Here is a 23,673-nt window from a genome sequence, read left to right on the forward strand (position 1 = left end):
CAATCAGGAGCAGGGCTTGCTTCTCCCTCTTCCCACTTCAGGGAGGTCTGGGTTTTGCTTCTCCACTCCCCTTCATAACCGCAGATTTGGGACAACCCCAGCAAGAGCATGGAGATGTTCTCGGGGCAAATACCAGTCTGCCTGCCTGCACCCCCTGCACCCCCAGCTCACCCCATTCAGGGCAGCAGCCCAGAGCAGGCTTGGCTGCCTGCGCTCAGGACATCGAGGCAGAGCTACCATTCAGGTTTCTTTCCTTCCAGAAATCATCAAATTAGTCTATATATAGCATTTCTGGATAAGTTATTACAGGGTGGGGTTTTTTTTTCTTGTCCTCAACCCTTCTCATGTCTCAAGCTATTTTGGGTCCCCCTTCATTCAAATGTCCTTGGGTCTAGATGTTTCATCAGCCGTCACTGTTACTCTGAGTGTAGTGGGGCTGTGCGGCGCAGAAAGGCTGCCAAAAAGGGCTGATTGCATGTCTAACTCATCAGCATCCAGCATAGCACATCCGTGACCATCCCTTGCCCACCAGCACAGCATCCCAGGCTTTCTACATGTTCTCACAAGGCATTGTTTTGAGGAGCTGCAGTTATATGGGAGTTTTAGCTTCTGAGCTACCAAAAACCCCCATGCCCCTGAAAAAAAAGCCAGTTATGTCTTTTTTTGGTCATGCAGAACTTGAAAATATGACACCTGAAAATAAGAAAGAGGGACCTCTGGGTTTCTCTGTTGCAGATATCTTAAGCTGGGGGGGGGGTGTGTAGTTACGGCTCATTTTTAAGCCCCAAACAGCCTTTCAGCAGGCAGCACGTGTCCAGGCTTTGGTGCAGAGCTGGCTGTGGGGAAGCAGCCTGCCGCAGGCACCACGAGGCTCCAGCACGCTTGGGAAGACCCTGTGCCTATAAACACTATTAAGTCCCAGCCTGCGGCTCCCCTGGGGATGAAAAAACAGAAGATAACAACAGCTTGTGCAATGAGGAGCTATGATGCTGCTGTCCCTGAAGAATATGGCACCTCTGTGACACTGTCAAGGATGGGACCTCATTGCCATCATGGGACATCACTGCCATCGACAGCCTTCATCCTCTTCCAGGGAAGCGATGCTATGGTCCTCAGCAGAGCAAAGACCTTGGTCCTCCCTCTCCACCCAGCTTTGCAGGACTTTCAAACATCGGTGGCTCAGATAAACCGATGCTGGCAGTGTTTCGTTTCAAGCACAGGATGCCCTTGAGCAGAGCTCACAATGCCTGGTCTCCTGAAGCCCTATGTAGATTCTCTAGTGGCTAATCACGTGGCTCAGCTGAACTTGCAGCCTTCGAGCAGGGGAAAGGCACTAGTTTGGGTCTAGGGTTCTCACAGCTGGGGGAATAACACCCATGGAGGCTTCGAAGTCTCACTGTCTTTGGCTAAAACTGGCAAAGAGACTCAGGGCTTGGCTACCAGAGCCAGCAGGCCGGTGAGAGCTGGGACTCTTGTTCAGGCTACTGATTTTGCCGAACCCAGCATGCGTGCCAACACAACCAGGGTGGCGTATCCTACCATGCCACGGCCATCTCAACACATAGCTGATGTACAGCACAAACCAGCCACCTGCAATTGCCACCCTGCTGCATTTGCTGCTGCCCTGATCCCCTTCCCAAGCCCTCCCACCCAGCCCAGCACATGGGCTATCAGCCAGCGTAGGTTTCACCAGCAGCTCCCACTGCACCAGGAAACAGGACCAAGACCCTGGGCTGGGCAAAAATCACCCCTGCTGCCTCCCAAAGCATTTAGAGCCATGTCTTATCCCATGAGGTCAGATCCTTAATCCAGCCTCTCAGAGCCGTGTGCTGAGCCCCATCTCCAAGATGCTGCTTGGGCTCAGGATGCTCTGGCCAGGCTGCCTGGCCAGCAGTGACCAGCACCACCGAGGGCATGACTGGACATCTCGAGCTCTGGAGAGGTTAAGGAGTGTCCCCCCAAGCCAGCTGCATAGGTCACAGGCAGGAGGCGGAAAAAACCAGCATGGACTGGATTTTACAATTGAAAAACATGGAGGAAATAAGAACCAGGAGGGATGGGTGCACAAACACCTGGAGGAAGAGGAGGAGCAGGCGGCTGCGAAGACCCGGGGTTTTCCAGCCATGGGAAAGAGGCAGGGAGCTCCGGCTCCTGCTGTTTTTTGCCTGAACACTCTGGAGTGCGTTCCCAGCCGGGGACAGAGGAAAGCCAGGAGCACTTGGTATGCACTGCACATCCCTGCGCTAAGCAAAGCTGGAGCTGGCGGCTGGCTTTGTGTGAGTGAGGAGGCTGTAAGAAAGCAATATCCTACCATTGCCATGGCAACGGGCTGGCTGCGCCAGGAGCGAGCTGGTCCCATCCGTCAGGAGCCCAGCGGCCGTCGGACCCGACAGCGCTGGGAGCACAAGGGCCGAAGCCATTCCCAGCTGCTGGGCGAGGGCACGATCCTGATGGCTAGCCCAGAGGAGCAGCCACCGAGGATGTTTTCCTGACCCAGAAGGGATTTCCATGAAGGTTTCCCAGTGGTGATGAGATGTAGGGTGGTGTGTCCCTGCTCCAGGCAAGCATGGGGCTGGTTAGTGTGAATTGGAAGGAGCAGGGAACGCAGCATCATGATGGATGGGGAGACCTGGCCGACATTGTGAGCCGGTCCCAGCATGGGGATGAAGAGCTCTTTGCACAGCCAGGGGACGAGGAGCAGGTTATCAGACAGTTATAAATAAGCTACTTCTCCTCCCTAGGAATAGGCAAGATTTCTCCCTGTATTGCCTCCAGAGCACGGATTTTGAGGGCACACAAAACTGTTGGTCTCTCCGGCTTCTCCAGATCTAGGTCAGGTTAATTTGCCGCTTGTTCTGGTTGAACGGAGCTGAGACCAGCTCTGCCGGCGGCGGTGCAGGGGAAAAGCAGCCCCTGAATAGTGTGTGCCGGATGGGGTGCACCCCCTATGTGCAAAGCATCGCCTTGATGCTCTTGGTGGGGGGGAGGTGATCCCAAATCTGCTGCAGACCCCTGGGAAGCAAGACTTAGCACCCTGCAGCACATGCTGACTACCAGGACACCAGGGCAGGCTGCAGGAACAGCTCCTGGAGCACAAATGATGGCAAGGATAGGGACTGAGCTCCTGAAGATGCTGTCCTTGCTGGTATTTATGGAAAAGTTTTTTAGAAAAAAAACAGAAGTGAAAAGATGAAAATGCCTGCATGCAGCAGGGAGGTGCTCACGGGCAGCCTTGGATGTCCCAGAGGGTGGGTATTCCCTGGGCAATCAAATGCAGCACACAACACCATGGACAAGGTTATTCTTGCCAAGGAGAAGACAGGAGTTCAACTGAAGCAAGATGCTACCAAGATGGAAAACAAGAAGTTTAAGGGCTGCAAAGCACTTCTTCAAAGGGGACCAAGACCAGGGAGGCTGTGGAAAACCCCACGGCACCACCAGGACTGGCAAGACAGTGGGGTGGAGGAGCGACCTGGTGGGGACCAGGAAAGCTGAAGATGCTGCTGGGTGCTTCCTCCTGCTCCACCACTCCAATGCAGCCTCTCGCTGCCGCCACGTGCACTGAGTTCTTCCCCAGAGGGCTTAATTTTTATTTTTTTTTTTTTCCCCCTCCAAACCTTTTAGCCATAGCCAGGGTAGGGGAGGCAAGCACAGGCAGGCAGGCAGTCCCAGAGCCAAGAGTGGCCAGCAGCGAGGCTGGCCAAGCCCCAGACACACATGGTGTGAAAAGCAAACTTGTGTCCATCCCCCCCGCCTCCATCGGCTTTAAAGACAGAAAAAGAAAAGAAAAACCACCATTAATCTTCCCACACCAATTTAACTGGACTTCTTTTCAGGTCCCGGGCACAACAACTTTTATCCTCTGATCTTGCCAAGACCTTTTTTTTCCCTTTACAGCCACCAGATTTCAGCCTGCGACCAGGAGGGTATGGGGAGCAGAGGGAAGGCAGCAGGGCTGGGGGCTTTTCCTTTCCTCCCCAGGGCAAATCCTGCCAGGTTGTGCTAACACATGCTCACAGCATCAGTGAATACAGCAGGCAGTGTGTGGGGGAGTCACTTGGTAATATGGCCACAACCACCCCAAACCAGGCTGCAACCTGAAAACTCCCTATCCTCACTCCTGCTTTTGCAAATCCCCCATTTTTCCCTGCTGCGGGTATGTGAGGGCCAGGTCTGCAACACCCGAAGCGGCAGGAGCACAAGCACTGTCACAGCACCTCTTTAAATGTGTTTAATTAGCATACAGGGAGCTTAACACACCACCTGATGCCAGTCTCAGGGCAGGATGCCAAAGAGGTATTTCTTCATGCATTAGAGGGCAGGGAAGGAGGCAGGACAGGTCCAGCCAGCGGGACGGGGCTGGAGGAAGCTGGAGCTGCCCTGGAGAATCCCTGCAGGCCATGCTGCGGGTGGCTGGATGCCTGCAACCCCTTCAAATTCAGCACCCTGAGTCCCAGAGCTTATGATAGGCTTTTATTTGCTACCCTGTCTCCCATTCAGCACCTTCCTCTGCACCACAGGGAGCCAGGGACCCAAAGCCAAGCTCACCAAATCCTGCATCCTACACCTTCATCCCACCCTGGACGCACTCTAAGCCAGCTCCCCAGGACAGGGATTGCCTGTCCTCCGTGGCAGAGGGGTTTTCTGTGGTTTTAGTCTGCTCTGTGATTTCACCCAGGAATGCTACAAGCAGCATCTTGAGCCTGGACTGCCAGTTTACCACTAGTTGTTCGGTATGTGTACAAACTGTATGTGCATATGTATACGCAAGCCATGCAATTATGGTCTGGAACTGGTGCTGAGCTAAGAAGCTCCCGGTGGAATTCACTCCCCCCAAGAAACTTCCTATTCCTACACGATGCAGTGCACAGATTATCTTTCAACCCAGTGCCCTTGCAGTACCTCGAGTCCTTGAAGAAAGCATCACCCCACGCTGCTTTAAGACTTCTGCTTACGGGCTGCTTCCACATATTGCAAGCTGGGCTGACCGCATTTTCCAGCATCCAACTGAAATTATATACCTCTCTCTATACCCCACTATTTCAGTCCTAAGCTTACCCTCAGTGTAACTTCCCTCTTGAAAACGGGTAGCCTCCCTGCTTTGGCACCTTGTAGCTTTGAGTCTCTCTCCAGAGAAGCTTTACCACCAGAAAAATTAAAACAAAAGCCAGGCACACGTACATTAGAGTTCTTCTCTTTGCAGTCTTTAGTTTACACCCTCTGCTTTGTATGGAGTCACAATATTTCGGCTGAGGCGAATTAAAGGCTGGGAGCTGGAACACAATGGCTCTAAAATCAACAGAGCAAAGCTCCAAACCAAACCATGCTAAGACAGCTATTCGCTTTGGCACAAGCTTTTGTTCAGCTTCATTGTACTGGGAATCGGGCGTGATGGGAGAAGTTTGCCAGGATTTAGTGCAGCAGCACAGCTCAGAGAGCAGGGCAGAGACCTGGGCTTCGAAACCCTGCAGTGTTGCAGTAGGATACACAGGAGGGGTGTAGGAGTTAACAGCAAAGGAGAGAGACGAATACCAGTATACCACCATACCTGGGGTTCCTCCTCCCCTTGTTTAATACTGGAAACCCAAGAGAGGGGCAGAATGTTTCAGGTTGTCGTGAAGAGGTTGGCTTGAAGGTCATGCAGATGTTCAGGAGTATCACTACCTCCACAGCCAGTGGTAGCCCAGGCTTAGCTAACCCTCTCTAGGGAAGAGTACCAACTCTTGTCCCATGCCAGCAGGACACTTCTAAGGATGCTCTAGGAGATACAGCTGCAAACAGCAAGCTAAGAAATCATTTGAATCTTCTTGCTGTATTCAAAGCCTTGCCTGGCCACTGCATAAACGCAGGTAGGTTTTCACATTAGCAGAGTTGAGAAGAAGCCGGAGTCTATCCTGCTTCACATCAGACACCAGCTCCACTTCATGCGTCATTCCTCCATGAGTCAGACAAAAGTCCCAGCACAACCCCCAGCAAGATTGAGAGGAGCAGATAAGCAAACAGGAACACGTTCAGGTGTGAAGAAGTAACTCAATTTTGGGGCCTGAGAAAGGAAAACAAAGCAAAGAAAGAAAACCACCAGCATCACTGCTTCACGGTTTTCTCAGAGATGCCCTCACTGCCTGTTGCGTTCACCTGAACTCAGCACCTGGGTCCAGCTAGGAAGGACCTAGGGAACTGAACAGCTACCTCAGAAGCTGCCTTTGCACCAGGAGCTTGCAGAGGGAGATGAAGACCTGAAGAACAGGTCTTCTTTTCAGCAGTGCCTACTAGCAGCAGTGCTTTTAACATGTGAGTGGAAAGATCCAACCCGCTGCTCCCAAAGAGCATTTGGGCTTTGACTTTTCACCTTTTCTAACATCAATTCTTCAACTGGGTGTCAGCACTGCGAGACTCACACTGACAAAAGGAGCAGCTTGTGCAGAAAAAATGACTCCCAGCAGGATCCTGTTAGTCTTGGAGCTGTAAGGAAGTTTTTAAGCACATCAAATTTTAACCACAGCTTTTAGAGATTGCCTTCAAAACCAGGTCTCAAATGCAGGATGGAGCATCTCCTTGCTGGGGAAGCACAGGAACCAGCACGAGGTGACGCAGTGCAGCAGTACAACATCTGACAGCCAGGAATCCTGTATCCCGACTTGTCTACATATCAAAGAGAACTGCTTGCTTCAGCTTCGCTCCGACTTCTCTGCACTGCCCTTGTGAATTTTAACTAGGTCTCTTGACCATTTCTTTACTGGCCCAGGAGAACTGGGTAGGAAGGGGAATAGTAGAGAAGGCAGGGATGACTCAGGATGCCACAGATGCATCATGAGATACTGGCCCCTGTTCAGCATGGTGGAGGTGGTGCAACACCTTGTGCTACTTGAACGATAAAAACAGGCATGACAACTTAAAGGGCATGGATCCGGCTCCACCCAGCTCAAGTGTCTCCTTGCCTTAGGCTTGATTATTCATGGCAAGTGCACAGAGAGACTTGGAGCAGCTCAGCAAGACCAGACCTTAAAAATAAGGTGTCTGAGCATGGTCTTTCAGTCTGATGCAAAGCCCTGACTAGCACTGAACCTCCAAAGCCAGATTCTCCTTTGATGATGAGCTAGCGAGAAACAACTGCCCCAGGATAGCTTCAGGGTGCATCAGGAGAGCAACAGCTAGCCTCCAAACCGTGCACGGAAGCCAGGGGATCCGCAGGCACTGCAAAAGGATGTTCAACCTTGCTGGGAGGAAAGATGGTACCGGCACTGCTGCCCAGTCAGGTTCCCTTGGGGAGGGCAGCATTGCAGGATGAAGACAGCAAAAAACCCCCTGAAGATGTGTATACACCTTCTGCTACATCACACAATGTGCGGAGCCCCTACCTGGAAAGGGGAGGGAGATGATTCCACCAGAGCTGATGGGTTAGCTCACGTAGGACCCCACGCTAACCCGGTGATCCCCAGCCCGTTAGCCAAGAGCTTCTGGGGATCCCAATCTACTCCAGGACAACGCGATTGTGCATACAAATACTGTACTGAGCAGGGAGTAATGGCTAAGAGAGCACCCTGCGTCCCCTTTTCTAATAGGCACTGACACTGCAGGTTAGCTAGCTCAATCTGTCCTCATTGTTCCCAACAATGCCCAGCTCAAAAACCCCCTACTATTTCGGTCATTTCTATTTCCTCTGCAGAAAGCAGCAAATCTGGTTGGGAGCCAGCTGAGCAGTGGTGTTTAATGGATTGACTTGTCTATGGATTTCCTTAAAAAAAACCCCCTCCAAACATTTAAATAAATAGAAGACAGGATTAAATAAATCAGCTTAAAATTACTTTTGAGCCATTCCCAGTTATGTCACATGGAGGAAATGCATCACCAGGGTCCTTTCTTCACTGCTTTTTTCAAATATTAATAAGCAGTGTAATTGCAACATGACTCACTGCAATCCCCTGCCAAGCTGGAGAGACTATCTGCAAGATGCAGGCTTTCTAGAGCGTTGCAAAGGCAGATGTGTGCTTGGGGACTCTTTTGGAAAGGTTTGCATCATAAGCAGCATGGTATGGAAAATGGCCAGGCAGTCGCTTGCCTTTGCAAGTCATTCCCTTGCTTCCTCATTCCCTTCCCTCCTCTCTTAACAACCCCTTGCACATGGGATTTATTGTGGGGTTGGGGTTTGATGCCCTGAGCATGTAAGGCAAAGCAGATAGTGCCTGATTTTTATTTCATGAGGAAGGTCTGGGCTGAGAAACCAGCTGGGATCATTTGCCACTCTGGGCAAGAGGTATCCAGCTGATGGCAGAACTGTTACCAGTGCCTGGGCCAGCTGTGTGCCGAAGCTGCCAGCCTCCCACCCAAGCACTAGAAATACTCCAAGGGTGCAACGGAGAGGGGAAGAAGACAACAAAGACGCCAAAATTGAGATGACTGGAACCAGAGAAGAAGGGTGAGGAAGAAAAACAAGGAAATGGGAAAATGGTGCAGCACCTCAGGAAAAGAGCAGCCTGGGAGATGAAGAGCACTGCACTGGGAGAGCAAGGCGCAGGCAGGAGAGCGAAGGCAGAGCAAACTGGCTCACTCATTGCTGCCTGACTTTCTTTGCTCACTTCCAACCCGAGCAGTTCCCAGCCAACCTGATGCCACTGGGCATCTACAGCAGCCCCACCAAGCAATGCTGACACTGCCCTGCTAGCAGTGGGTGCTGCTTAACCACCTAGTGACTCGGATTTTGCAGTGCTGGCTGGACACGATCCCCCTCGCATCTCTACAGAGCCATCACAAGGTGCCCAAGTTCCCATTCACCAAGGACCTGACCACAACCCAGCCCCATGGGGAAGACACCAGCTTTGGGACCTGAAGCCCCAGCTGTCTTCCCAGATAGATGAAAAGGATTTTTAGAAGTAGGCTTTAAGGAACCAGCTCTCAGAGATAGAGAGGAAGGTTTATACAGACAGAGGGTCCCAAACACTCCAGCCTGGAACTGGCTGGGCTTTCAGCCAGGCAGTTACCTGCAGGCTCTGCATTGGGTCTTCTTCAGTTTAGCCAACAGGGTTAAACTTCCCAGTGCCAACACTGGCCAAGCCTCACAAAATCCCTCGGTTCAACCCTCAAAATCCAAAGCCCAGCTAGATGCGGAGACAATAAGCTTTCAGGAGGACTTCTACAGCTGCAGCACTTACCTCATCCGACTCATCTGAGAGGGTCCGCAGCAAGATGGGGAAGAGGCTGTCAGTGTGTCGAAACATCTAGAAACAGAAAGACGGACAGCATCAGTCCTACAGGCCTGCTCACCCCCTGCTACAGGACCCCTCGCCCTGGGGGAGGCTGCTGAAAGCTTCACCAGCATTTTCCATCTGAACTGGTGAGCTCTTCTTCCTTAAGCTACTGGGTATCCAGCAGCCAAAGCCTTCTCAGAAAAGGCAGGTGGACAGGCGGTTGCAATGCTGCCGAGATAATTATAGCCAATTCAAAGGCAAGGAGCAGGCTGGGAGCAGACAAGCTCTGTCCCACGGAGGAAGCAGCAGGCTTGCATGCCAAGTCCCCAACCTACCTTACGAGGAGTCTTGATGTACAAGTGGTAGAGCCATTTCAGGACTGCAATTCTGGTCATCATCCCAATGGACATGTCATGAAGGTGGCAGTCCAGCACCTGAACTATTCCATCCAGGTTCAGGGTCACCTGGATCCTCTCAGAGCTGCACGGAAAGGAGAGAGGCTGGTTCAGTGCTGTAATGTCCAACTCCTCGCACGGTGGGCAGGTCTACAACACACCAGAGGCTGCATCAAACATCTCAGCTAAAACCCTAAGAAACATCAACTGTCCCCTTGGCCTGCTCCTGCCCCACTCAGCCTGGTCACCTACATTTCTTACTCTGTGCATCCAGATCTGCTCATGGCAAACCCAACAACTGTGCTCATGTCTTCAAGAGTTATGACAGCCAGGAAGCAAGCTCCAGGCTTGCAAGCCTGTGGGGTGATGGCTGGGCATGGCCAGGTTTGCCCATGTGGCATAGGCACATTCTGACTGGCATTTCAAGATGGGGAAGCACAATGAGAGACACAGCAACGCACCAAAAACTTGTTTTGGAAGCAACAGAAATCTTCCAGGCTTCAAGGTTTACCACTTTCCCAAAACAGCTGGTACCTACGCGTGACAAGACCCCACGCTAGATGAATCCAGTACCTTCGCTGTGTTGAGAAACTGGTCCGTATTGCAGTCACCAGGTTTGAGATTCAAAGACTAGAGATCCATAAAATGCACTCAGAATCCAACTCAAGTTTGACCAGCTCAAACATCTGCAGAGAACATCAACCCATGTGTCCTCAAACTCCACTAGCTGGGGCCACCCAACCAGGTGAGGACATCCAGTTTCCGCTAATCCCAGCAGACTCGTGCTGAGGACTGCAGATGGTGTCCTAGCTGGCAGCGTTTTTGGGATGCAGCTCTCTGCTACAAGACTGCCTTGAGAACATCATCTTGTTTCCCAAAAGCTGTCCCAAAAGATGAGGATAACTCTTGGTCATCAAGCAGGATGAAAGCAAACAAATCCCTTAGTTCACCAGGACACCGTCTCTTTTAGAACACCGACAGCCTGCAGAGCCTTAGCTCTTGCTCCCTGGTTTTTCCCCAAATAGTTGGGACCTGCATTGGGACAGGAGACCCCAATGCAGAAGAGATCATGTAATGGCATTTTTTTGTCCTGTTTGTGATCCTGAAGTCTACCTGATGGTTTCCCACCTCAACAGCAAGGACGTGGGAAGTACCTGTCGCAGGAGACTAGGTTAAGGAGAGATGGTTGGACCTGAGATGGTTGGAGCAGACCTCCAAGAGGTATCTGCATTGAAGAGCTAAGTCACTCCTGTCCTACTCAAGCTACTGAATTATTCAAGGCTGGACCAGACTCTTGCCGATTTTTCTAGCGTGCGCAGAGCTGCTCTGCCTCTTCTTTGATAAGAAATCCTAAGGGGCAGATTTCTCATGGTATAATTTGCAAGTAGAGCTGCGGCTTAATAGGATTTGATTTTCCCCAGGATACACGTCGTAAGGGCGAGACGAGGAGTCTGCAGCCCCTCACAGCCCTGCAAATATCTGACTGCTTGAGCTGCCTCACGTAACAGATTCTGGGGTCTGCAAATTGCATTTTGAGTTGGAATAAGTTTTGCTTTGATGTTGCAAACAACAGCCGAGGGCCAAATGCTCAGATGTGCAGAACTGAGGGGAAGAAAGGACCCGGAGAACGGGGAGTTTGGGAGAGATGTCTAAGGGAGCAGTGTCCCAGGCCATTTAAGCCAGCCTGAATGAGCCCTGTATTTGGTTTTCCTGCAAAACCTGGTTTTCTTGCAGCAGCGCAGCCTGCTACCCACCTGGCACAGGGCTCCCAATGGAAGAGGAGCACGAATCCTCAACCCAATTACATCTCCATCCCAAAATACACATTGCCTGCACAGGATGGGGAAAAAACCTCAGGGTATTGTGTGTTTTCAGAGGGAAGCAGCTGAAAGGGTGGCACGTAGAGAAGTGGCGCGTGAAGCCAGCCAGTTTGGAGGTGGCCTCAATGCCGTCACATCCACGAGCTCTGTGCTGCTGCGAGGCAGGTGGGGAGGACGCAAGGCAGCATGGTTTGCCACAGCACCCTTAGAGGAGGATGCTGGACTTCTGCCAGCACAGCAACAAGCCATTTCCAGCCCAGCTTGAGCCAAAATTGCTTGTGAAAACCCCTTCCCCAGTGATGCAATACCTGGGCAGAGGCTGAGTGGCTCAAGCCAAAATCCACCTGAGCTGACCCAGGAGGTGGCTGGCAGTGCCGCGCTCACCTCGAGTCAGCCAGACCCCAGCCATGCCATGTACCAATGCCCTGCAGCTCTGCCAGGCTCAGCTCCTGCTAAAAGGCATGGTGGCTGGGCAAAGCTCTTCGCCAGTTAACCTCTCCCCGCATCTGCCGAGAAACATTTTAGGGAGGTTGCTGGTGGAGAGCAGCTCCTTTACTCGGCACAAAACCAGGGCACCATTCTGAAAGGCAAGAGGTCCGATGAACATGTGAAATTGGGCTAAAAGTCCCCCACCAACCATGCTCCTCTGCCTCCAAGATGGAGCGGCACCAGATTACCGTGGGCTACCACCTTTCCAGGGGGGAAGGCAGCAGCCAAGCACGGTGAGCGCTGCCGTGGCTGCAGCTCCAATGCAGGCTCGCAGCTCGCCCCGGCTCTCCTTAATCCCCAGGCACTGCAGAGCAAGAGCAGCAGTAATGGCATTGCATTAATGCGATCCTCTGGGCCTGCCACGCTGGCTCCCAGCGCCAGCATCTGCAGCAGGGCAGATGTCAGATGCAATCGCTTCCATCTAACCCACTACCCCAGATTCTCCTCCAGAGGATGAATGTGGCCCTGGCATCGCCTCTGTGGCTCGCCTGTGACAGCGAGAACATGTTTTTAGGGCAAATCGAGCAACAATGGGAGCTGTACCAGGCTCTCACCTCTGGATACTGGTAGCTTTTGCTCAAGCTGAGCGGTGGGGCAGGAGACATCCCCCAGCACATCCCCCAGTCTCAGAAAGCATCCTCCAGCACAGGAACAAAGCTCATTTTCTCACTGCGTTCAACCCACAGTGATGTTTTTCACATGTTTCCATGTCTCTTATCAACTAATTTTCTCATTTCTCCGCTTTCTTCAAGGGCTTCTGCCATCTCTCTCCTCAGCGGTCGCCTTTTCTCTGCCAATGCGTGAGCTGTCATCTCCCTCCTGGCCTCCTGCCCAGCCCAGCTGCTTTCCTGACCCCATTTTCAGACAAGGTTAAGGTCTAGGCCGGGCTCTAGCCTTTAAGTGGCCTTGCCAAGGGTGGAAATATCCAGGTTCTTTCATTGTGGTCCAAGTCACAAGGGCAGCTCCCATACGGCCTGGCAGCTGTGCTGCTCAATAGGCTCGAGCCAGCAGCCAGGAGGTAAATAGCTCCTCTCTGCTATCGGTCCCACAAGCTGTCGCTTTCTTGTCCTCCATCACTCTCTTTTCGGCGCTCTTGGCTTCCTTCTGCTTACTGTGGTTTCCAAGTACTGGAAGTGCCCACAGCACAAGCGCAAGCTGATCTCCCAGGGAAGCAATGAGGCTAAGGTCTAGGCAGAGGCATCCAGTCCAACAAGCTGTAGATCACCACGACAAGGGCTGGGGCAGTGTGCCCGAGGTCCCCCTCCAGCCCATCCATCCAATGGCGTGGTGGGAGCAGGGAAGGGAACCCATCTCCTTGCTCCAGACTGGAGAGGAGGGCCAGGAGGAGCCTCCCCAAGAAGACACCCTGGACCAGAAAACTGCAGCAAGGCAGACTCCACCAGACAAGCTGCTGGAGAACAGGACTCCAGGGCAGGCTTAGTGCATAAGCTCAAAGCAAGCCATCATGCTTGTCTTCGGCCAGCCATCCCCTGGGTGCAGCAGGGCCCTCTACCCAAGTGTTCATCAAACCGATGAGCTCCACAGCTCACCGGCTACACCCACAAGGCGTGCCAGGCTCTGGGCACAGGGCTATGGTGACTTCCAGCACGAGACAAGCAGCAGCCATTTTAGCTTTGTACTAGCCCTAACTACCACGTTTAAAAGTCCAATTTAAATGCAGGCTTGGGCAGTTTAGCCACGTGGCAGCCGTTTGCCCTTTCTGCAGAGCAACAAGCAGCTTCACGTGTCCATGTGCTGCTGAACACCACCCAAAACAAGAAGCCTTCCTTGCATCAGAAGGACCACAAAGGCTCTTCTGGAGCCCCCATGTCCCTTATCTAGTTTGGCGAGGGATCGTGGTCCCATCACCCTTGTCCAGCTGCCATGCATCTAACCCAGGCAGCCCTGCTGACCGCTTGCCAGCCGTTCCCGACCATCCACACCCAGCAGGAGGGTTGGGAAGTGGTATCACACTGTCCAGGTCTTGTACTGAAACACTGATGCAGTTACAAGAGCCTAAAAGGCACTTTCCAGCTGTTTTGGTCCAGCGACACAGGATAGATGCCTGCATCTTCTCATGCAGCAGCTCGGATTGATGGAAGGAAGCCTGGGCTCTGCTCCAGCAGCCATGCTTCCACCTCCCTTTCCTGATCCAGGCTCACACCAGCAATCGCAGCATCGGCGGGGTCAGCTAGGCCACGGGAAGGCTCCGGAGCCTCTGAAACACGCTTCTGGTCTGCTTCCAATGACGGTTTTTGCAGAAGCTGGAAGCAGGGACCCCCACCTGCATGGGGAGCCCCACTCCAGCCCTGTGCAGCCAAGCTCTCCCAGGAGCCAGTTTCCCAGCACAGACACGGTCCCCATTTCCTAGTGAATGCAACCAGGAAGCTGGCAATTACCCTGGAAGTATTTTGGATTGCCAACAGCACGTTTTAGGAGCAGGGAGGGTGCATGTGTCAGTTTGTGGCCATAGGAACGTGCCCAGCATCCATCTAGCGAGCATTCAGACCTCGCCATCTTCTTGGATGGCATCTTCATGGAAGATGTCCCTCTGCAGACACCGGGCCGTGAGCTCCTCCGCCCCTGCTGACTGAGGTCCTCCTTTCGCCGCTGCTGCAGCGCTATCCCTCTGCAGACGGCTGTACAGGGAGGGCAGGAGAAGGGGGCGTGAGAGCTGGATGCCTGGCGCCGGGCCATGCTCCATCACTTGCTCGCCAGGGGAGACTGGGGGAAGCAGGGAGGGGAACGAACAAAAACACAAGCAAAGAGTGACTTCATCTTAAAAGGCAGCTGCAACTTCCTCCGTTTGCAGGCTTTCCAGCTTTTCAAAGCAATGCAATGGTTTTCTGCGGTCCTGTCTTGACACCCAGTGGGCATTCAACATGCAGGCAGCTGCCTGCTCCCTGGTGTGAGTTACAGCTGCAACTGGCTACTCTGAGCCAGAGGGTGCCAGCTCTGACCTTCCCCCGGCTCCAGGGCGAAGCCAGACAGCCTAAGCAATAGATGGAGCACGAGGCAGATGTCCAGGGCTCCTGCCACCCATGTACAGCCCCCAACCCCGTGCCAGTCCCCCAAAACAGGTGCCACAGCAAAAATGTTTCAGGTCCCAACGCTGGGCCAGCAGAGCGGTCACACAGGATGGGGAAATAGGCTTTGGGGCAGGTAAACCCTAGGACAAAACCTGGAGTGTCCTGTTTAGAAGGGCTTAGGAGGGCTCAAGCACAAGTCCCGCTGCAAAACCAGGTCTCTTAGAGACACGAAGGGTCTCGCCTGCTGTCCCAGAAGGTTTTCCCCGGTGCTTGGGGAGCTGGCAGACTGCTTCAGCTTGGGCAGCCGTTCTGGCTCTCAGTGACACTGTGACCAAGTCACTGCAGCTCTCCCTGCTTCTGTCCCTCTTTGATATTCACTCCCTCTCTCCCCCAGGTGCAAGCTCTTCAGGACAGAGACACAGTTATCACTTGTCCTCCTGGGCTTAGCACCTCTCCTTTTCCTTCCCCTTCCCAATTTCAGCCCTTACGCACACCCACTTCTGCACCTGCTAAACTTCAAGGGCTGAGCAGGGCCAGGACACAGCAATCACAGGAAAGCCAGAGAAAACCATTTAAGTCAAAAACCAAAATCTAGGTGGAAATGAAATGATCCGTACTTTCAAGAGAGGAAAAAATGAAGGGTATCGTTAAGATGAGGGAGTTGCTGGGCTTTGCAGGAGTGCAAAAAAGGAACGGAGGGTACAGACCATCAACCTGAAAAGCTGATGCTTGCATTGCTCTGGGATACGTTACGATGGGCATCACCCGTCAGTCTTGCTGGTAGGATGCAGCTAGGGTAACGCATCCTATTTTGGGGATCACAACAACAAATAAATATCTGCATCAGCACAATAAAAGTTGGAAATCATGACCTCTGACGAAAGGAACTACAGGCAGCAGGAGGAAAGGAAAGATGTGTTATAAGAGCAGATGGATTTGTCCCCAGATTCACCGACAGCTGGATGGGAAGATATTTACAGGAGAGATGATTTACATGAGATACTGAGAGAGATCACGCTGGGCATGGAGCTGCTCTTTGCAGGCCTGGGGCTGACTAATGCCACCCAAGGGTGGCAGGAGGACAGGCTGGCAGCAGATGCTGCCGAGACCCCTTGCCTCTCCAGCAGCTGGAGCTGGACGGTGTGGCCCCAGGTGCTGCCCCACAGCACCGTGCCGTGGTGGGCTGCCAAGACTGCAGCACGGAGGACTGCGGTGCCCAGAAGCAGGGTCAGCGCTCTCCAAGCTCTTCTGCCAGCCCCAGACGGCTCACATACCACCTTCTCATGAGGTGTCTGCACCTCTGGCAGACCAGCACACCACTGTTCCTCTACCACTGTTCCCCTGCAAAGGCAGGAGGGAACCAAATACCTCCTATTTTGGCCAAGCTAGAAGAGCCATAACCAAGACAACCATCCACCTTCTCCCCACCTTCACCCTATCTTTTAGCTGGAGTGCCCAACCATGGGGGCTTGAAGACAGGCGAGGTACACAATCCCAAGTGCACAGACACTTGCTAACTCACCAGACCTCCCTGGGGGGCTTTGCAAGGTCTCCTGGGTGGGGGACAAACGTCTCAGTTTACCATAAAGTCAAGACATTTTGGTGCAAATGTATCACAGAAAAGCAGTCAACTCCTAGAGCATCCCCAGTCATCCACCCCACTGTGGCCCAGGAGACCCCAAACTGTTTTCCAGCCCTGACCACCCTTCCCCGCAGCTTTGTCAGCATCTGTCAGTTGTCATCTGTACCCCTCGAGGCCTTCCCTTGTTCTCAAGCCACTCTGAAGCAACAAACAGACCCTACCTGGTTACTGTGAAGACACTGCTGTTGCTGAAGTTGGAGTCACCGGATGCATCCAAAGAGCCTGGGGGGCCAATAAAAAGGAGACACAGTTAGTGGAATGGCAGGGAAGGTGGGCAGCAGGACTGGGAGGCTGGAGAGCTGCATGACCTTCTGCAAAGACATTACCAGCCATTGTCTGAGGGTCTGGGGACCCTGAGGATCCCTTCTGCCTGCAGTGAGCATTTTACACTCCTTGTCAAGCTCTTCTCCACTGCCAGAGGTACTGGATGGAGCTGGTAAAGGACGGCACTTATCCAGCAAAATGCAGGCTGCACAGCTTCAGACCTCTGCCCCAAACTGGGTCTCCTTATCTGTAATAGTGACCCAGATACAACCTTCTGATGGTTTCAACCATTCTCAAAGAAGGAGCTCAGAACTGCAGAGCTGCCTTCCATCGTCCAGATTTCAATGCCTAGAGATACCACACAAGCATAGGAAAGGCTGAATCCAACCCAGGACATCTCCACCTGGCCAGGTCTCCTGCAGCGTGACTCCATGTGGAAACCAAGCTACCCAAACAGCTTTCCAGCCTAAGCTCCCTGCTAAAACTGGGTCTTACAAGCACGGCAACAAAGCATGATGGGATGAACTTGAATCCTCATGCCCCCTTGTGCCAACTGCCTCTACTCACACACGCAGCAGCACCGCCACATCAGCACAACCAGGGAACAGAACTGAGAGTTTGTGATGCAAAAGCATCACAGGTTGATCTGATCCTGCCTGCTTCAAGGTGCAATCCTACCCCAAAGGGGTAGAGATTAAAGCAATTAAACTTTCTGTTGATGTTTTAAAACTCTTCTCCAATAGATTTTAATAAAAGGAGGTATTCTTGGGACAAATAAAGAACAAAAAAGAAAACTTTTTGCTGCTGTTCTATGGCACAAAATTTTTCCACTCCATCCCATCCAAAAAACCAGCTGCATTGGCCGGGAATCGAACCCGGGCCTCCCGCGTGGCAGGCGAGAATTCTACCACTGAACCACCAATGCCACCCTCTTCACTATCTGCATGCCCCGGCTGCCTGCTCCTACCGGCCCTGCACACAGCTCCCTGCCTCCTTGCCTTCTACCCGGCTGCTGTTGTACAAGAAAACCCTTCAGCCTTTTAATTCCCACCTTCCTGCTCCCTCTCACGGCAGGATTTTCCAAAAGCTGCTTGCGGGCATGTTACAGAAGAGCACTGGGCTGAACGTACAGTCCCAGAAGAATACAACAGATTACCCGCACAATTCAAATGTTACACGTATTTCACACACCTGGACAACAAAAATGTGCCAGAAGTAGCATTCAGTTATCCCAGGACAACAGCATCAAAGGGATGCTGGAAAGCTGAAGCTGCTGCTGTTTTCAGGCATCAGTCTACCAGGACCTTCTCCATTTAGTTTCTTCTCACTTGAACACTCTTCCACGTCTCCCGTCCTGCTTGCAAACTTCTGCCTTTTCTGTTCCAGAAATTTTAGGACTGGGACAACACCCACATGATGGTCTCTAGAGCACCATGAATTTAGAAAGGACCCAAAACTGTTTTACTTTCTGTTCGTTACCCTTCCCCAACACAGACATCGTCCACGCATGTGTTGATGCTCTTCCAGGACTAATACAGCTCTCTGAGCTCTCCTTTGGGTGATGGCAGCTCCTCCCAAACCAGCCACTGCAGGACAGGTGGGCTATTCTCTTCCCATGTTATGTAGCGAGACACTAAATGTTTAACTATAAACAATCTTTTTCAGGTCAGCTTAATCACTAAGTCAAAGTGAAGCACAGTGAGGGGATGGGGATGCTCACCAGGGAACGCAGCACTGCAGCACCACTTGGGCTCCAGGCCAGATCAATGACCCTGCTACGCAGACAGCACCAAATGTGTGTGTCTCAGCAGAGGATCATCTGTGGAACAGGACTTGAAGGCTCAGAGAAAGCACAGAGGTCCCATATGCCCTGAGCTGCCCCAGGACACCAAACCAACTCAAGAACTTCTCTTGAGGACCTTCCCTTGACCTTCCCCTGAGCCACCTCTAGTGGCTCAGACCAACAGGGACTCACCGCTGGATGCTGCCTCTGGCTTGGAGAGGGACTCCTCTGAGGTGGGCTCTGCAGGTAGGGTCATCGACTGCTTGGCCTCATCCATTTCATCATCCTCTGGGATGACCAGCTTCATCAGGCTCTGGTTGCACACGTTCGCCACCTCCTTGATGTCTGAGTGGAGGCAGTGTAAGGAACACGCAGTCCCACACGTGGCTAGGTGCCACATCTGGCCAGCCACGCAGAAGCCACTGCAGCCCCACCAGGGCTGCCCCAGCCCAGCTACTGCAACCCCCCTCACATCCAAAGTGCTGGTGTGGGTTTTAGCACTTGACAGGAGGACTTCTCCTGGCCCACTCCAGCTGTGCAGCTGGCCCTGCGCCCCAGGGGCAGGAAACAGGTGATTCCCTGTGGGTTGCTGCAGCAGGAATTGGAGCAGCTCCAAGTTACAAGGATACTCTTCTTGCGATCATCATAGGAGAGACATGGCAGGACAGCGGTCAGGATCCCTGAGGAATAAGGCAGCATCACCCGGCCAGCCAGCTGGATGAACTCCCTCATCCAACACATGGCTGTCAGCTGGATCAGGTCATCTGGAAGACATGGGACAAGCAAAGGTGAGGGAAAGGACAACACTGGCAGCTGAGCAAACTCCACAGACCAAGGACCACCTGCAAGCAGAGAGCTGCCTCTGCTCCATCCAGAGTCACTAGTCCAGAGAGACCCTAGTCTGGGACAGTTTAGTCCCAGAAGAGATAGGTAAGACCTGAATCTGCAGTGAGGCTGAGATTAAATACAATCATTAGGTTTCAGAGTTAACCCATTTCAATCCATAATCCAGGTTTCCCCATTTACAAGTATTCTGTCAAGCTTCCCAACATACAAGGATATTTCCTCTGTCACACCTATAGCAGTTGTGTGTCTGGGTCAAGCATTGCTCCTAGAGTCGGGGTTTTGTTAACCTCCCCAAATTCTGAAAAAGGGAGCACTGCTGGGGCAGTCAGCCGAAGCAAGGCCAGATTTTAGGGTTAAACAACGTAAATTCATTGGGCATCAGTTTAATCAAGAGCAAGCAGTCTCGTTCTATTTCTATTCTTCTATCTCGCAAGAAACCCACTCCCTTCAGCAGCGTTTAAAGAGCAGTTTAAGCTCAATGAGCACAGCTCAGGGACAAGATCCTTCTCAGGAAACAGATCCAACTGCAGCTGTAACCCTCTGCCACTGCCTACACAGCAGACCTGCAGGAGCTACAGTGCAGCACTAACACAAAGCACCAGGCACATCACGTTTAACTGTCCTGCCTATGCACCTAGTGCCACCAGAGGTTAAGACAAGCCCCTAAAGAGATCCTTCTAGATGTGCCGGATATCCAAAGGTGCCATCCACAGCCAGATATTTTACTTCCAGGCACCTCTGCTTCGGAGGATGCCAGACCTGAATTTGAGGCTGGGGGATGAGCAGTAGTGCCAACCACGAGCAAGCTGCCTGTTCCTCCCTTTCAGCAGCATTTGCATGCACAATGACAAAGAAAAGGCAAGTGGGCGAGCTGGTGAACAGCCCACTGGAAAGCTCCTGGCTTGAAACTATGGTCGGTACTGCAAACCTGGAGGCAGATGCTACCGCTTGGTCCTGCGCACTCACCAGCTGCCTGGCAGTGAATCACCAGGATATTGGCCATTTCTGCAAACTTGACGCTGGAGGGATTCTTCTTGATCTCCTTGAGGAACTCCCCAAGAGCCACCTCACACCTGCAGAGAGGCAGAGCAGCTAGTTAGCACTCAGTTGCCCCAGACCGAGAAGTTATGGAGACCAGCCTCCTACATGCATACATAAAAAGGATGCTGGTGGCTCAGCAGGTGTGCCTCTGCACAGGGGCAGGGCCAGGAAGGACTAGGCTGAGAAGCTCGCCCTGCCCTAAGGCAGAGACAGCACACAGCTGCGAAGATGGAGGCAATGATGACTGCCTGGAGCCCCCTGCGCCTTCTGACAACTCCCCTAATAGTCACAAAGGCTCTGTTGAGATCGAGGTGTGCCCGGGGTGGGGAGCACAGAGGGGAGCAGGGGGGCAGATGATAACCAAAGTTTTCAGTGCTTGTTCCTCAACACATGGACACTGGGAAACAAAGAAGCAGGGAGGACCCAGGAGGGCTTGGCAGCAGGATAGACCCAGGTCAGTCTCACCGCTGACTTGTGCCCTACAAAACAGGTCCAGTTATTCTCTCCCAGCACAAGAAGCCAAGATCCTCTGACCTCCCTGAGAACACCCAGCCACTGCTGTGCTTCAAAATGCCCTTGTCTTGAGACCAGCAATAGATCTCAGGAGCAAGCTCGCAATGCTTGCTTCTCTTCTCCACCCAGGAGATGCTGGGTTGGTGCTCTACCTTGCTGAGAGAGGCTCGCATGCTGCAAAGCTTGTTCACAGAGCTCATAGCCCATCCTAGAAGCACACATGAGCCTCTGCAGCTCTGATATTGGGTGCAAGGGCTGAGAAGGCAACAGCTCAACCAAATCAAAACAGTTTGTCCCCCAGCACAGACCACGGTGTCCCCCACAGCCACTCCAGCCACATCAAGCTAGGTAAGAGAAGCCCTTGCCAAGGACACTTTGATCCACCCACCAAGACAGCTAGATTGCTGTCTCCCACCATGCATGCAGGGTTTTGCTGCAGTTATACAGAAGAGTTGCAAACAAAGAGGGTGATGGACAGACGGCGAGCAAGACAGAGCCCTCATGCCCGGCCAGCCTCCACACTCACATTTTCCGTATCTCCTTGCTGTTGTCTCCCAGGATCTGGAAGAGCCCGTCCAGGATTTCTGGCAGATAATCCAAGAGGTTGATGTCAGGCACAGACTCTAAGACCAGGATCTAGCTCAGGGGAAGAATAAGAAAGAAAAGATGAGTTTTAGAGAAGCTAACATCACCAGCACAAATCTGGTGCAGTACTGAGGAATTCAGAGTTGCACTGTGTGGGATGGGGGGGAAGGACAAGAGAACAGCACAGAGTTGCCCATCTCAGAAGGAAGCTGGGCTAGCACAGGAAGCAAGCAATCAGCCTGCAGCATTGCTACATTTCCAATCACCGCCCTGTAAAATAGAGCAGGGATCAGGAATGACTGCCAAGATGCATGCAGACAGACCTGGGACAGCAAAAAGTATGGCTGAAAGAGAGTGCAGCGGTGCGCATCTCTCCCCAGACCCCAGCCAGGTACTGAGAGCTCCTGTCTCACACAGAAAGGTGAAAGCAAGAAGACATCCCTTGCCTCCTGGAGAACAACATCCCTCCATCACCGCTGGGTGATGGAAAGCAGTCTGGCACTGTCCTTTAGGAGACTATAACCTCTAGACCACAGCATATCTATTTATACAAGCAACGCTTTGATGGTATTTTCTAACTTCATGTGCAATGTCCCGAACCAGGTTGGCAGAAGTGCAGTATGATGTCCCCGTGACTGCAACAGCAAGGTGAGAGGGAGCTGGCATTTTAACCAAGCAGGTGAAAAACTCTGCCAGCTTAAAAAACCTGCCCAAGTAAATTCAGGTGCCTGAGTTCACGCATCGCCATGGATATCTGCTGTTTGCCCAGAGACAGGATGCTGACGGGTCACAGTATTTTGGAGTTTGGACTGACAGGCACATGCGGCGCTGCGCACACCTACCCAGGATATGATGAACTGCCGGGCATACTGGTTGTTGGAGTAAATCCTCTCGCGCAGCAGTGGGATGAAGCCTACCAAGTCAAACTGGTTGCTCTCTGTCACGATGTCCTGCAGAGCCCAAGCAGAGGGTGTTAGGAGGGATGGCCACCACCCTGCACCCCTGCAGCCACCCCCATCCAGCCTTTTTTAAGGCACATGACAGGAAAAAGATGACAAGCAGTTGATGCATGCGTCTGTGGGTCAGGAGACCTGGGGAGAAGGAATCACGTGGTTTATTCAGGCAATGAGCTAGTAATCCCCCTCGGGCAGGGACTAATGCTGAGCAGAACCCAGAGAGGGAGGCTCCTGCCTGCCGTGTGCCAGCCCAGCTGAACAGGAGGAGGACGGGAGCTTCTCCGATTCATGCATCAGTGGTATGTTGCACACATGAGCAAGCACCTTTGATGTAACCACGTGTATCAGGGGTGGGAGAGTCCCCTGGCTTTCCTTTAAAGCTCTTCCTACTCGCTTGGTGGATTTTGCTGCATGGCTAAGTCTCTCGCACCAGTGCAGTGGAGCAGACCTCCCAGCAGGAAGGTTTGCAGCAGGTGATGCAGAGACCGCATTAACTGCTGTGATAACGAAGAGGAGTGAGGGCAAGACCTGGCAGGGAGCCACTCATCTCTGAATAGCAGAAAAGGAACTGGGAGGTCTGTGAGAGTAAAAGCCCGTTGGCAGGCAGAACAGGAAAGGGAACCAAACCGCCCACCCCAAAGCAGTAGCAGAGCAGCTCCACTCACATCGCTACTCACTTAGGGAAGGGAGGAAAAGCAGAGGAACAGCCCTTCTGCTGCCTGGGACAGGGCTGCAACCCTACTTGGACTAAAACATTGCTTCCCCAGACACCCGGCTCCCAACAGCTGAACGCACACGTGGCACTGCGATAACCTACCAGCCCCTCACAACCCAGCTGCCTTAGATTGCCACCAGACCCTGAATCTAAAAGGCTACAGTCGGTGAGAGAAAGAAATGTTTTGACAGTAGTCATAGTACTGAGCTGGGACAGTTTTAGCAGCTGCAGCCTCAGGGACTGACATGTCCCCAGCCAGGACACGCCTGCAGCCTGCATCAAGGATTGTCAGGAGAGAAGAAATACCTTGAGAAGCCGATCGAGGAGCTCAGAGCCACTTTTGACATTTGGGTCAGGATCAGCAGCCAGCTGTGAATGACAGAAACAAGAGCCATTGCAGCAGTGGGTCC

The 23,673-nt window shown here is 52.6% G+C and overlaps 1 protein-coding gene and 1 non-coding gene across 2 annotated transcripts in view; both read right to left on the reverse strand.

Annotated features, from left to right (window-relative positions):
• VAC14 (VAC14 component of PIKFYVE complex) overlaps positions 1–23,673 on the reverse strand; it is a 65,716-nt gene that overhangs the window by 34,462 nt on the left and 7,581 nt on the right. The window contains exons 4-12 of the mRNA XM_052796518.1: positions 23,570–23,632; positions 22,435–22,542; positions 21,534–21,643; positions 20,420–20,526; positions 19,237–19,371; positions 18,800–18,952; positions 16,722–16,782; positions 9,521–9,665; positions 9,150–9,215 (exon numbers count right to left, since the gene is read on the reverse strand). Of these exons, the coding sequence (XP_052652478.1) occupies positions 9,150–9,215; positions 9,521–9,665; positions 16,722–16,782; positions 18,800–18,952; positions 19,237–19,371; positions 20,420–20,526; positions 21,534–21,643; positions 22,435–22,542; positions 23,570–23,632 (948 nt within the window). The remainder of the gene's footprint in view (positions 1–9,149; positions 9,216–9,520; positions 9,666–16,721; positions 16,783–18,799; positions 18,953–19,236; positions 19,372–20,419; positions 20,527–21,533; positions 21,644–22,434; positions 22,543–23,569; positions 23,633–23,673) is intronic.
• TRNAG-GCC (transfer RNA glycine (anticodon GCC)) lies at positions 17,679–17,749 on the reverse strand. Its single transcript has one exon. It is a non-coding gene; the product is annotated as a tRNA-Gly (tRNA).

The sequence above is a fragment of the Harpia harpyja genome, chromosome 9, assembly GCF_026419915.1.
Source record: "Harpia harpyja isolate bHarHar1 chromosome 9, bHarHar1 primary haplotype, whole genome shotgun sequence".
Lineage (NCBI taxonomy): Eukaryota > Metazoa > Chordata > Aves > Accipitriformes > Accipitridae > Harpia > Harpia harpyja.